The sequence below is a fragment of the Macaca nemestrina genome, chromosome 6, assembly GCF_043159975.1.
Source record: "Macaca nemestrina isolate mMacNem1 chromosome 6, mMacNem.hap1, whole genome shotgun sequence".
Lineage (NCBI taxonomy): Eukaryota > Metazoa > Chordata > Mammalia > Primates > Cercopithecidae > Macaca > Macaca nemestrina.
In genome coordinates, this window is record NC_092130.1 from 71,603,453 (window position 1) to 71,617,173 (window position 13,721).

General features: G+C 35.6%; 1 protein-coding gene across 24 annotated transcripts in view; it reads right to left on the reverse strand.

Annotated features, from left to right (window-relative positions):
* The window catches only part of LOC105471095 (FER tyrosine kinase), a 692,543-nt gene that overhangs the window by 348,706 nt on the left and 330,116 nt on the right, over positions 1 to 13,721 (reverse strand). For all 24 annotated transcript variants that reach the window (XR_011624806.1, XR_011624809.1, XR_011624807.1 and 21 more), the window contains one exon: positions 2,022 to 2,195. Coding sequence is in view for 20 of the 24 variants with exons in the window: in XM_011723459.3 (XP_011721761.2) it covers positions 2,022 to 2,195 (174 nt within the window). In the remaining 4 variants the exon portion in view is untranslated. The remainder of the gene's footprint in view (positions 1 to 2,021; positions 2,196 to 13,721) is intronic.

The window sequence follows — 13,721 nt, forward strand, 5'->3', positions numbered from 1 at the left end:
GAGGCAGAGGTTGCAGTGAGCCAAGATAACACCACTGCACTCCAGCCTGGCTGAAACTTGACTCGAAAAAAAAAAGGCAGCAGGGAAAGGGGGTGGCAAATACAGAATAACACTGCCATTATCTAAAATTCAAAAAAAAAATTAACTTGGTAAGTGCAGAAATATGTTCTGTAATTAAAAATACAATTAAGATATTATTTCTATGGAACAATGACACAATTGCAAGTCCTTGACTGTAGTCAAAAAGCCATTTAAATGCAATTTAAGGAAAAAATACGTGTACCAGATATTGTCTACAGATCTTCAAATTTGCCATTTGAGAAGACTAAGAAAGAGAAAGCATCAAAACGTTGCAAAAGGGGTTATCAGCAACTTGGAAAATAATCTCAAACCCCTTTTAAAGAAATTCTGTATCATCAATGTTCTCGATGACACAGATGATGACACTGTGTGAATAAACAAAAATAACTACAATATAAATATAAATGAGTTTCAAATTATTCCCCATTCAAGAAAAATCTCACTGGTTAACTTTGTAAAACTATTTTGGTAAAAGACTAATACAAAACTTTTTTTTGTTGTTTTTTTTTGAGACAGAATCTCGCTGTGTTGCCCAGGCTGTTAGGGCAATGGCATGATCTAGGCTCACTGCAGCCTCTGCCTCCAATGTTCAAGCAATTCTCATGCCTCAGCCTCCCAAGTGGCTGGGTTTACAGACGTGCACCACCACACCTAATTTTTGTATTTTTAGTAGAGACGGGGTTTCACCATGTTGCCCAGGCTGATCTTGAACTCCTGACCTCAGGCGATCTGCCCACCATGCCTCCCAAAGTGCTGGGATTACAGGCATAAGCCAGAAAACTTTTTGAATCGATTGCTCAGGTTGACAACACTGGAACCAATCAGTCAAGTTTCACATAATAAAAAGATAAATCGACATTATATACCTCCCGATATAAAACTGCAGGAAGTGTATACTACCACCTATGATGTATTCTTGCCCAAAATACCCAGCCAGACCCAATCTTATCAAGTCTCTAGATTTAAATTCCAATTTACAGAAAAGATTAAAGATGAAGGAATATGTAAACCACATCAAAAGATGCTAACAGAAAAACCCAAAATGAAGGAAATTCAATTATATAGAGCAAATTATCTAGTTTCTTCCACAAATAAATAGCATTTTATTAAAAACTGGGCAGGAAGGAGAACCTACATATTTTTTTAAAGTATCATTCAAATGCAAGGTATAGATGGTATCTGGATCCTGACTGAAACCAACCAACTATAAATAAAAGCTTAAACAACAACCATTTCAACAAAGAATATTCAATAACATGAAGGAATTATTATTTTTAGGCAAATTAATGATATTTAGTTACGTTTTTAACAAGAACACTGATTTTAGCTATACATTCTAAAATATTTATGGATAAAATGATATCTTTAAAATGATCCAATGTAAAAAAAAAAAAAAAAGTGGGTGGGAGTATAGAAAACACAGAGACTATTCAGGTGATGGGTAGGTGGAAGTTCATTTTACTATTCTCTCTTCTTTTATACATTTACAAATTTCTACAATAAAAATAATTTGAAAAATGTCATTCAGAGAGACAGACTCTGAATGTAGGGAAAATTAGGGATATGTAAATTTAAGAATACCAAAAGTAATTTTGCCTATATTTTCTTTTTTATTTATGCAAAGTATTAGATAAGACAAATTTAGTTTTAAAAGGCTCAGAGAATGATTTCAGTAAATAAAAACTCAAATGCCTAAGTGATAAAGCTTTGTGTCATAGTTTAACTGGGAGCCTCTTTTTTCTTTCATATGAGTATATATAGTAACAGTATATCCTATAATCAGTGTTTTATGTTCAATAAGATATTACTTATTAGAGACCATAAACCTATTTCTTGTTGGGAAATGACAAATACATAATTTTTAAAGTCAAATAAGGTAAAATATTTCAGTGAATTTGGAAAACAATTTCAAGAAAGAACTTCAATATGGAAAAACGAACCTTGATCATCTCTGCCTCTATCTGCTGATGAACACCTAAGTAACTTTTCTTCACCTGCTGCTTGTCCTTAATCATCATGGTGAGCCTGTGTAAAGGTCCAGAGTTCAAGTCCTCTGCATGTGTCTTCATTATCCTACTAAGTTGTTCTGTCTGCTGAATCATAAGTAGCCAAGACTAAAAAAAAAAAAAGAAACAAAATTAACATTTGCATTAAAGGTTTCCATTTAGCTGTGCTTTAAGAGTTCAAAACTTTAAATATTTAGTTTTAGATAAATTATTACATTAATATAAAAAATAGATTTCTGGCAACTGTGTAAAGATCTATGAATGGTTTATATTTAACATCTTCAACTTCAACTACACATACTTCAAAATTCTATAATCAGAGACTACACAGAAACCTAAGAAAAAGATTAGGGGACTCTGTAAGAGTTGCAGTCTTCACTTTATCAATTCTCATTTGTTTTCCAGCACACTGAAATACTGCTCTGCCACACCATTCTAATGCCCCACTATGGTCTTCAGTTCCTAATGGTCAAATGCAACAGACATTGTCCCATCTTCATCTTAACCTGCCTCTCTCTGTGGCATCTGATCCTGCTGACTCAACTTCATTCTGAAACTGTCTTTTGTGGAGGCTCACTTAGTTTCCTATTTTCAACATTCCTGGCTTGTTTTCCTCCCTTTCTAAAATTTCCTTTTCAATCTTTGGTACCTGTTCTTTTGTTGCCTGTGAGAATACTGGCATTTAATGGATTTCTATCTATAGCCCCGTTCTTTTCCTAACAAATATCTTTACATTTCAATAGTTCTTCCAGCACAATACACCAAAGGGCACAACACACTGCCTCAATAGCAAGAGGCACATAATTGTAGGTTTGGGATCAGTGGGCATACGGAAACTGCTAGAAGAACAAATCATTATTAGACTTCCTGACATATATATACTAAAAAAAAAAAAAAAAAAAAAAAAGAAACAGAGGAATGCTCTTCACTATAAGTATTCAATATTCTATTCATAAACAATATTGAAGATCTATGATAGGGTGGATCCAAAAGATATTTTTTAAATGAGCGAAGTCTGGTTTCAGATACTGACAATAATAATTTTCTACTCTATTATTTTTGATCTGTGAATGAATAGGATTATTTTCTTTCTGTTAATATTCCAATGTAATCAAAAATCAAAATTTCATAAGCACTGAAGCAAAATTACAGCCTAAAGAAAGCAAATTCTTAGTCATAATACATACTTGCCAGGATCTGACTTGTCAATCTTGTTTTTGATACACTGTATTGCATATTTTTTAAAAAATAACAACCTTTGAGAACAGTTATTTAGGGACGGGACTCATTTTTAGTTGTGAAATGATATGATGAACACAGAACATATGTGTGGCCTATAAACCCATCATATTTACTTTTAAATATGAAAATATAATCACTAACTTGCTCTTAACACCACAAAGCAATTTAAAACTAATGTAGTCCTTACTTCAAAATCTAAAATTTAACAAAGATGCAAACAGTATAAAACTATACAAACATGGATTAAAAACATAAACTAAATGGCTATAATATATGTAGCTTTGCCTTTTTCATCTAGTATTTTCACTTCAAACTATGCAGTGTTGGAGAAACATTCTATGGCATGTGCAGAATATTAATGCTACAAAAAAAATAAAAAGTGAGAGGAGACAGTCTTCTTGCTTTATCTTCAAAAATAAATATTATTTAAGTGCTTTGTAGCAGTAACTTTTTGTAATTCTATGTAGGAGTCCTTGCAGCCTAGGGAAGAAGATTTCTTGGAAGCCAAAAGATCACACAATTGGGTCAGATTGCCCTCCTCTCCCAGAAGGGTACATCCCAACCTGCCTAAAAGCCCTGTTCACTGTAGTCACCACAGGAAGTCCAAGGTCTCAAAGCATATACTGCCATTCTGTCAACCCCATATTGCCCTCAGTATCTCCTAATCCAACCCAAGCCACTATCTATAGAATCCTGTATCGTCAAGAACTCTTGCTCTATAATTAGAAAATTCTTCATACCTCTTCTCAGAACTTTCCTGTCATCTTCTAGTTTTAACAAAAGCCTGGCTCTATCTCACTCCCAACACCCCAATGCTGCTAATAAACATTCCCTGTGTTTCTGCAGAAGTCCCCTGCTCCTTTGAATCCCAGGACACCCTTCTCCATGAACAATCCATCAGCAAGTCTTTCAGATTCTGTCTCCAAAGCCAATCACAAATCCATCGTCTTCTCTCTATCTCCACTGCCACTCCTTTGAAGGTTATGATTATCTCTGGCTTAGACTATTACAACATCTCCCAAATGGTACGCTCTCATGCTCCTTTCCAATCCATTCTCTTTAAAGTAGCAATAATAATAATAAAAAATTAAAAATTAATGTAACTGTCTTCCTTAAAACACTACATTGGCTTTCCTTTTCATTTAAAGAAAAATCCAAACTCCTTTCTTTTATGTTGAGATGGAGTCTTGCTCCATCACCCAGGCTGGAGTGCAGTGGCACAATCTCTGCTCACTACAACCTCTACATCCTGGGTTCAAGTGATTCTCGTGCCTCAGCCTCCCAAGTAGCTAAGACTACAGGTATAAGCCACTACGCCCAGCTAATTTTCGTATTTTTAGTAGAGACGGGGTTTTGCCATTTTGCCCAGGCTGGTCTCGAACTCCTGGCCTCAAGTGATCCACCCACTTTGGCCTCCCAAAGTTCTGGGATTGCAGGCATGAGCCACCACACCCAGCCCAAACTCCTTCTAAGACTTACAATGTCTCCCATTATCTGTCCTCTAATCTATCCTTGCAACTTCATGTTTGCTGTTCTCTACCAAGCGAAATAAATGCTAGAAATGTTCTTTCTTCAGTTTGCTAAACCTATCAAGCTCCAATCTCTTCCTGAAAGTTTTTACCTCTACCTAGAAGCTCTTCCTCACCTTCACCTGGCAAGATCCATATCTTCCTTTAGTAATCAGCTAAATATCCTGTAAGTTTAATCCTTGTTATTCTGTCTTACTTTTTCTCAGCATTTAAAACAATTATTTATCTATATGTATAATTGGTGGTTTGTTTTTTTATAACGTCTCCTCAACTGAAATGGAAGCTCCATGAAGATGGGATCATGTTTAATATTTTGAGTATTTACTGTGATGTTTGAGACAAGAGGGAGGGAAAGAGGGAAGAAGTAGGAAAAAAGAAAGAAAAAAAGGAAGGAGGAATGTAGAATAAAACCATGAATTAAATACATGCCATAAAAGTGGCTTTAAAGAGTTTTTTTTTGAGACAGGGTCTCACCCTGTCACCCAGGCTGGAGTGCAACGGCACGATCATGGCTCGCTGCAGACCCAACCTTCCAGGCTCAAGAGATTCTCCCACTTCAGCTTTCCAAGGATTTGTGACTACAGGCATGCACCACTACGTCCAGCTAATTATTTTGATTTTTAGTAGAGACAAGGTCTTACTATGCTGTCCAGGCTGGTCTTGAACTCCTGAGTTTGAGTGATCTTCCCACCTCAGCCTCCCAAAGTGCTGGGATTATGGGTGTGAGCCACCATGCCCAGTCATAAATATTTTTTTAACATTGTATTAGGTAATAATATAATCTGATAGTGAAGAAAAAATAAACAGCTCTATCTTCAACTGAAAAAATAACAGAAATAGCAGAGCAGCATGTAATGCAAATGAAACACTGACCTAAAAGGAATGGTTGAAAGTCACACACAAAAAGATGTCTGGATGATCTAATTCCTTGAATTAGCTGGGTGGGTGGGATATTTGTTAAAACAGAGGAGAGTAAAATGTTAATAGATGCTTAACAAAGAAACAAACAAAAGTAAAGATACATTTCAATATTTGCAGTACAACTGGAATAGCACGTTGCAGATATAGCTCTTTGGTTACAGCATAGCAATGATCAGGGCACAGATAAATTGTTATTTAGGATAATTTGTGGAAGATAATTCTTTTTCTTTTTTAAAAAAAAATAGAGACAGGGTGTCACCATGTTGCACAGGCTGGTCTCAAACTCCTGGCCTCAAGTGATCCTCCTGCCAGTCTCCCAAAGTGCTAAGATTACAGGCATAAGCTACTGCACCCAGCTGCAAGCTAATTCTTTGTAACTTAATAAACAAAATACTGTCAGCCACTTGAAGACATTAAAATTGCTTCATCATACAGAAATGATTGCTAACAGTGTTCCTTACAATTGAATTTTACCAGTAGGAAGTCACTGATGCTGAAAGTTATAGACAGGTTAAAAAATATTTAAAAAGTAAAAATATCTGAATTTTAATTTTAGAAAAATTTAATCATGGGCAAATAACAATAATATAATCATAAGAAAACATGGTTAAAATTTGCAAAACAGAATATAAATATCATCATTATTGAAAGAAGAGCTACAAAACTTTAAAGTGATAATAATTTAATTTTACCAGACTAGACAAAAATCCCACAGGATACCAACAAAAATCAAGAATGAGAGACTGATGGAAAGAAGTTTAAGTAACTTTTCAAATAGAAGAGTCAGAAGACAGCTTTAGTTCTGAAGTTTGTATATCAAGAAGTATAAATTTGAGTTTATAATTCTTAAGTTTCTGAAGTTATCCAAGCGAAGGTTTTTAAACAAGCAGGCTATTTATACCTTCTGAATTATCAAAAGTGCTTTTTAAGGAAAGTTAACACGATCCATTTAAAAAAAAGGACAAAAAGTAATAATTGAAAGTGAGTACAAAATAAAAATGAGGCCAGGAGCAGTGGTTCATATCTATAATCCCAGTGTTTGGGGAGGCCAAGGTGGGAGGACTGTTTGAAGCCAGGAGTTTGAAACTAGCCTGGGCAATGTAGCAAGACAGTGTCTCTACAAAAAAAATTTTTAATCAAAAATTTGAAAAGCTTTGCTTTTAAATTTCAACATTAGCTGGATATGGTGGCTTGTTTCTGTAGCCCTAGCTACTTAAGAGGCTGAAGTTGGAAGATTCCCTTAAACGCAGGAGTTTGAGGTTACAGTGAGCTATGACTGTGCCACTGCACTCCAGCCCAGGTGACAGAGCGAGAGCCTGTCTTGAAAAAAAATAAAAATAAAAAAGATACTAACTCTACCTGTTAAATATTATATGAAAATGGGATAAACACCTATGAAAAGGAAAACATTATCAAATCAGAGAGGGGACAAAACTTCACTACATGCAATACATATGAAACAGAAATAAAATACAGCACAACAACAAAAAGACAAGTGAAAACACCCCAGAAAAAATATGAACAACAAGACCCTGTAGTCACCATATTCAAATAATATAAAGTCAAATTCTAGGACAAAATATAAAACAAAGAAGATCTTAATTACAGAAAAAAAGGAAATAAAGTCTTTAGGGTTGAGGAATAGGAAGAAGGCTGGCAGGCTCTCACTCTTGCACTCTCTCTCCCTCTCCTGTTTCCTTTTAGCTCTTCCAAAGCTTTTGAAGATTTTCCCAAAATTAAACCCTGTCTATTGAACGACATGATGTAAGTTCTACTTTCCTCTTTGAATCCCAACTTTTACAAGTATGAAATTCAAAGAGATCAATAACCATGGAGTCCATGGTTGCCATAAACCAATTATGAATAACTTGCCTCTAATAAAGTGCAAAGCTCAAATGTTTCGCTATTGAATATCTAAATTATTTGAATCAGTAAACTTTGGTGCTACTTAAATTGTCTCTAAGTATTGAGAATGAAAAAAAAAAAGTTTCTAAAACCACCATAACATTGAGAAACCGAGGCAGAACCCTGTGGAATCCCTGAATTGAGGAGACAGAGCAGGGAATCTGCAAAGAACAAGGTGCCATGGAATAAAAACAAATACAACCTACCAAGACTGAATCATGAAGAAACAGAAATTCTGACTAGACTAAAACAAGTAGGGAGACTGAATCAGTAATCAAACACTTCTCATCAAAAAGCCCAGACCCTTATTTGACTCATTGGTGAATTCTACAAAACATTTATAGAAAAATTAACATCAATACTTTTCAAACTATTCTAGAAAACTAAAAAGGAGGGGACACTTCCAAATTCATTCTATGAAGCCAGTATTACCCTGACAGCAAAGCCAGACAAAAACACTACAAGAAACAAGAACTGTCCAGGTGCAGAGGCTCATGCCTGTAATCCCAGCACTTTGGGAGGTTGAGGCAAGCGGACTGCTTCAGCCCAGGAGTTCAAGACCAGCCTGGGTAACAGGAAGACACCATGTCTACAAAAAATAAAAATAAACTGAAAAAAAAGGAAAGAAAAATTACAAGCCAATATCCCTAATGAACATAGAGGTACAAATCCTCAATAAAATTCTAGAGAACAAAATTGTACACATATTAAAAGGATCCTACACCATGACCAAGCAGGCAAGTGGGATTTATCCCTGGGATGCAAGGATGGTTCAACATACATGAATAAATAAATTTGACACATTATATTAACAGAATAATAAATAACTTTATATGCTCATGTCAATACATGCACAAAGAGTATTGGACAAAATGCAACATCCTTTCATGATAAAAACTCTCAAGGGATCAAGCATAGAATCAATGTATCTCAACGTAATAAAGGCTACATAGGGCAAGCTCACAGCTAACATATTCAATGGTAAAAAACTGATAGCTTTTCCCCTAAAATTGGAAAAAAGAAAAGGATGCTCACTCTCACAACTTCTATTCAATGGCACACTAAAAGTACTAGCCAGAGCAATTAGGCAATAAAAAGAAATTTTAAAAATCCAAATCAGAAAGAAAGAAAAGAAAATTATGACTGTCTACAATAGACAAGATCTTGTATGTAGAAAACTGACTCTCCAATTTAAAAAAAAAACTGTCAGAATTAATAAGTGAATTCTGTAAAATTGTAGGATTAAAAAATCAACATATAAAGATCAATAACATTTCTTTTTCTTTTTTCTTTTTTAAAATTTATTTCTTTTCCTGCCACGAATATAAAAACAATCAGTAACATTCCTACACAGTAACAACAAACTATCCAAAAAAGAAATTAGGAAAACACTCCCAAATTAGCATCAAAAATAATACAATACATAGGAATAAATTTAACCAAGGAAGTGAAAGATCTTTGCACTGAAAACTAAAAGGTATTGATGAAAGAAGTTGAAGAAGGCACAGATAAATGGAAAATACGCTTATGTTCATGAATTAAAAGAATGATCATCCTTAAAATATCCATACCACCCAAAACAATCTACAGATTGAAAGCAATTTCTATCAAAATTCCTAATTAAAATTTCAATGATAAAAAATGACATTAGAATTTTGAAATAGAAAAAAAAAATCCTAAACTTCTTATGGAGCCATAAAATACCCTGAAAGCTAAAGCAATCTTTACAAAGAACAAAGCTAGAAGCATCATTTCCTTGTTCCAAACTATATTTCCAAAGGTATGTTAATCAAAATAATATAATACTAGCATAAAAACATATACATGAGCCAATGGAAGAATAGAGGGAGCACAGAAAAATAAACTCAGACATACACAATCAACTCATCTTTGACAAGGGCACCAAGAATACACAATAGTGAAAGGACAGTCTCTTCAATAAACAGTTTTGGGAAAACTGGATATCCACATGTAAGAGAATGAAACTGGATCCCTATCTTACACCATACACAAAAATCAACTCAAAAAGAATTAGAGACTTAAATATAAGACCTGAATCCATAAATCTCCTAGAAGAAAAAATAAAGGAAAAGTTCCTTGACATTGTTGTTGGCAATGATTTTTTGAAGATGACACCCAAAAGCACAGGCAATAAAAGCAAAATTAAACAAGTGATACTACACCAAACTAAAAAGCCTCTACACAGCAAAGGAAATAATCAACCAAATAAAAAAGCAATCTAAAGAATGGGAAAAAATATTTGCAAATTGTATGTCTAATGAGGGAACTAATACAAATACGTAAGGAACTAACACAACTCAATAGCACACACAAAAAATAGCTCAATTTTCAAGATCTGCAAAGGACCTGAGCAGGTATTTTTCCAAAGATACACGAATGACCAAAAGAAATATGAAAAGGTACTCAACATCACTAATCATCAAGTAACTACAAATCAAAACCACAATGACATATCACTTCACACCTATTAAGATGGCTATTATAAAAAAGGCAAAAGACAAGTGTTGGCAAGGATGTGAAGAAAAGGAGCACTATACACTATTGGTGGAAATGTAAATTAGGACAGCCATTATGTAAAACATATGGAGGTTCCTCAAAAAATCAAAAACAGAACTGTTATATGATCTAACAAGCCCTCTTCTGGTTACACAGCCAAAGAAAACAAAATCAATATGACAAAAAGATACCTGTACTCTCATGTTCATTGTAACATTGCTAAGGCTTGCATACTATTTGTTTGTCTCCCCCAAAACTTACATTAAAGTTTGATCTCCAGGCCAGGCATAGTGGTTCATGCCTGTAATCCCAGCACTTTGGGAGGCCAAGGGGGGCAGATCACTTAAGGTCAGAAGTTCGAGACCAGCATGGCCAACATGGTGAAACTCTGTCTCTACTAAAAATACAAAAATTAGCTGGCCATGGTGGCAGGCCGCCTGTAATCCCAGCCACTCAGGAGGCTGAGGCAGAAGAATAACTTGAACCCAAGAGGCAGAGGCTGCAGTGAGCTGAGATGGCGCCACTGCACTCCAGCCTGGCGACAGGGTGAGAATCTGTCTCAAAAATAAAATAAAATAAAATAAAAATTGATCCCCAATGTGGTGGTATTGGTAGGTGAGGCCTAATGGAAGGTGTTTGGGTCATGAGGGCTCCTCCCATGTGGGTGGCTTGGTGCCATTCTCACAATAGTGAGTTCTCACTCTGGCAAGACTAGATTAGCTCCTGTAGCAATGGATTATTTCCCACAAAAGTGGATTGCTATAAAGTCCCTGGATTTTCTCTCTTTGCATATGTCCACTTCCCTTTATTTTTCTCCTTGTGTTATGACACTGCACAAAAGTTCTCACAAGAAGCCAGGGTGATGACCTTGAACTTCTCAGCCTACAGAACTATAAGCTAAATAAACCTTTTTCTTTATAAAATGTTCGATATCAGGAATTCTGTTATAGCAACAGAACTTGGACTAGGACAGGCATTATTCATAATAGGCAAGGAACAACCCTCAACAGATGAATGGATAAAGAAATTATAGTAAATAAAATATGTGTGTATGTGTGTGTATACACACATATAATAGAATATATGAATCTAAATAAATGAAAAAATAATATGTGGACAAAGATTAAATATTTTTAAATAAACTCAATATAATCATATTAAATAACTGGTTTCTAATGACTGGTACTAAAGATGCTGAGCTGCATTAGCTCAGTCACTGTCCAGTCTCAAAAGTTAGAGAGCCACATGACTACCAGGGTATTACTACTGCTATTAAAAAAGTAAATCTAAGTATCTAAACACAGATCAGGCCAGAAAAGAAATTAAGAAAGTATATTATCTTTTCTTTCCCAATACTTTTCCAGCTTCTTGGTGCTCCTCAATTGCTTTTATTCCTCTTGGACTTAAGGGCCACCTTTCTTGTTCTTCTTCTGAAGAACAGTATAACCAGAAAAATAACTGGCCATAGTCACCTTTATTCTTCAGAAGTAAATCGCCTAACCTCAGCAGTTTTCTCCCACCAAAAATTAAGCATTGAATAAAAAAATCTTCACAGTCCCTTTCAGTTCCAGCATCCCGTGATCTTTTCCTACTTATTAATAGCTACTTCCTTATTTAGTACCATTCTCACAAACTCCTTGAGTTTTATACCTCACATCCAGAGAAGATTCCTTTGTTGATCCAGCTCTAGTAGAGCACTGTTAAAACAATAATGGCCTATTTGGAAATTTTAACTAGAAGAATGAACTACAGTTAGGATTCTGGGAGATTTTTATCTCTTCTTTAGCTTCTTTTTTATATATTCCTGCTCTCCACTCTTTTCCATTCCCTTTCTATGTGCTAGACAAGCTGTTCTGTTATTTCCTATTTCCTGTAGTTCCAGATTATCCTTCATTGGCCCCCTCCGCGCAACATTTTTTAAAAAAACAAAGTCCTCTCTTTCCTCCTCCAACCCAATCAGCCTTTTCATCTACTGCCTTATCTATCTTTTTTCAAACTCCTCAAATAGACTTCTGGGGGAAAAAAAATTAAAACTCAGTACTGACTCTCAGAAGGTATAAACTAATCTATATACTCAAGACACTTTCTTCTTCCGAATCTCCATGTAAAAAAATGCTTTTTTTCTCTCTCACATAGAACGGACAGGTGGAATTGATGGTCTCCATTAGTTCTTTCAACCCCACTCCTATTAAAGCTAACTTTGCTCATCTAAATGAGAGACAGGCTCTCTGCCTCTTTTACTTACTGGGGCTTCACTCATTAATATTACCAACCTCTTGCACACTCACAGGACTTCTCTTATTTACTCCTTTTATCAACACTATGAAGAAAATATCTTCATCTTATAAATGTGGAGTTTGAATGTCAGATAAATTAATCTGCCTAAAGTCACACACCTAAATAATGGAAGAGCTCACATTCAAATACAAAACTAATTCTTTCTTTTTTTTTTTTTTTTTTTTTTTTTTTTTTTTTTGAGACGGAGTCTCGCTCTGTCGCCCAAGCTGGAGTGCAGTGGCCGGATCTCAGCTCACTGCAAGCCCCGCCCCCGAGTTTACGCCATTCTCCTGCCTCAGCCTCCCGTGTAGCTGGGACTACAGGCGCCTGCCACCTCGCCCGGCTAGTTTTTTTTTGTATTTTTTAGTAGAGACGGGGTTTCACCGTGTTAGCCAGGATGGTCTTGATCTCCTGACCTCGTGATTCGCCCGTCTCGGCCTCCCAAAGTGCTGGGATTACAGGCTTGAGCCACCGCGCCCGGCCACAAAACTAATTCTTAATGTGCTAGACCGGAAGGAGGAGTGTGGGAACCTAAAGGTCTTAATATCTTAAAATTACTTTAAGAAAAACTACCTAGCCAGGTGCAGTGGGACATGCCAGAGTCAGATCCTGGCTCTAAAAATAAAAAAAAAAAAGAAAAGAAAAATAGCTGGGCATGGTGGTACATGCCTGCAGTCCCTGCTACTCAGGAGGCTGAGGTAAGATCACTTAAGCCCAGAAGTTAAAGGCTACAGTGAGCTATGAGCACACCACTGCACTCCAGCCTAAGCGACAGAGCTAGGCCCTGTTACTAAAAATAAAAAAGAATAACTAACTAGATTAAACTAAGGAGAATATTTTTAAACTGGTTACAAATCACATAGTAATCTTTAATCTGTATTTAGTACTTAATCATTAAATTAGAAGTGAAGAGCCATAAGGAAAAGCTATCTACTCCTTTAGGCTACCTACTTTGTTGTATGAGTACATCTAAAGAGAAGTCCTTTAAGGGCAAGATTAGCGAGTCACTCTTGATATGACATGCTCTATGAGAAGCTACGGATATGAAAATGAAAGAGGCCTCTCATTGTAACTGCCTTTCTAACTAAAATAATGACCCGTCCCTCATATCTCCCTCAACGGAACAATTAAATAAAATCATCATCTTATCTAACCAGCCCCAATATCTCACTGGATAATTAGAAACAGGACAACTTTAACACAGTGAAAAAGACAGCACACATTTTCCAATGCCCCAGGAAAA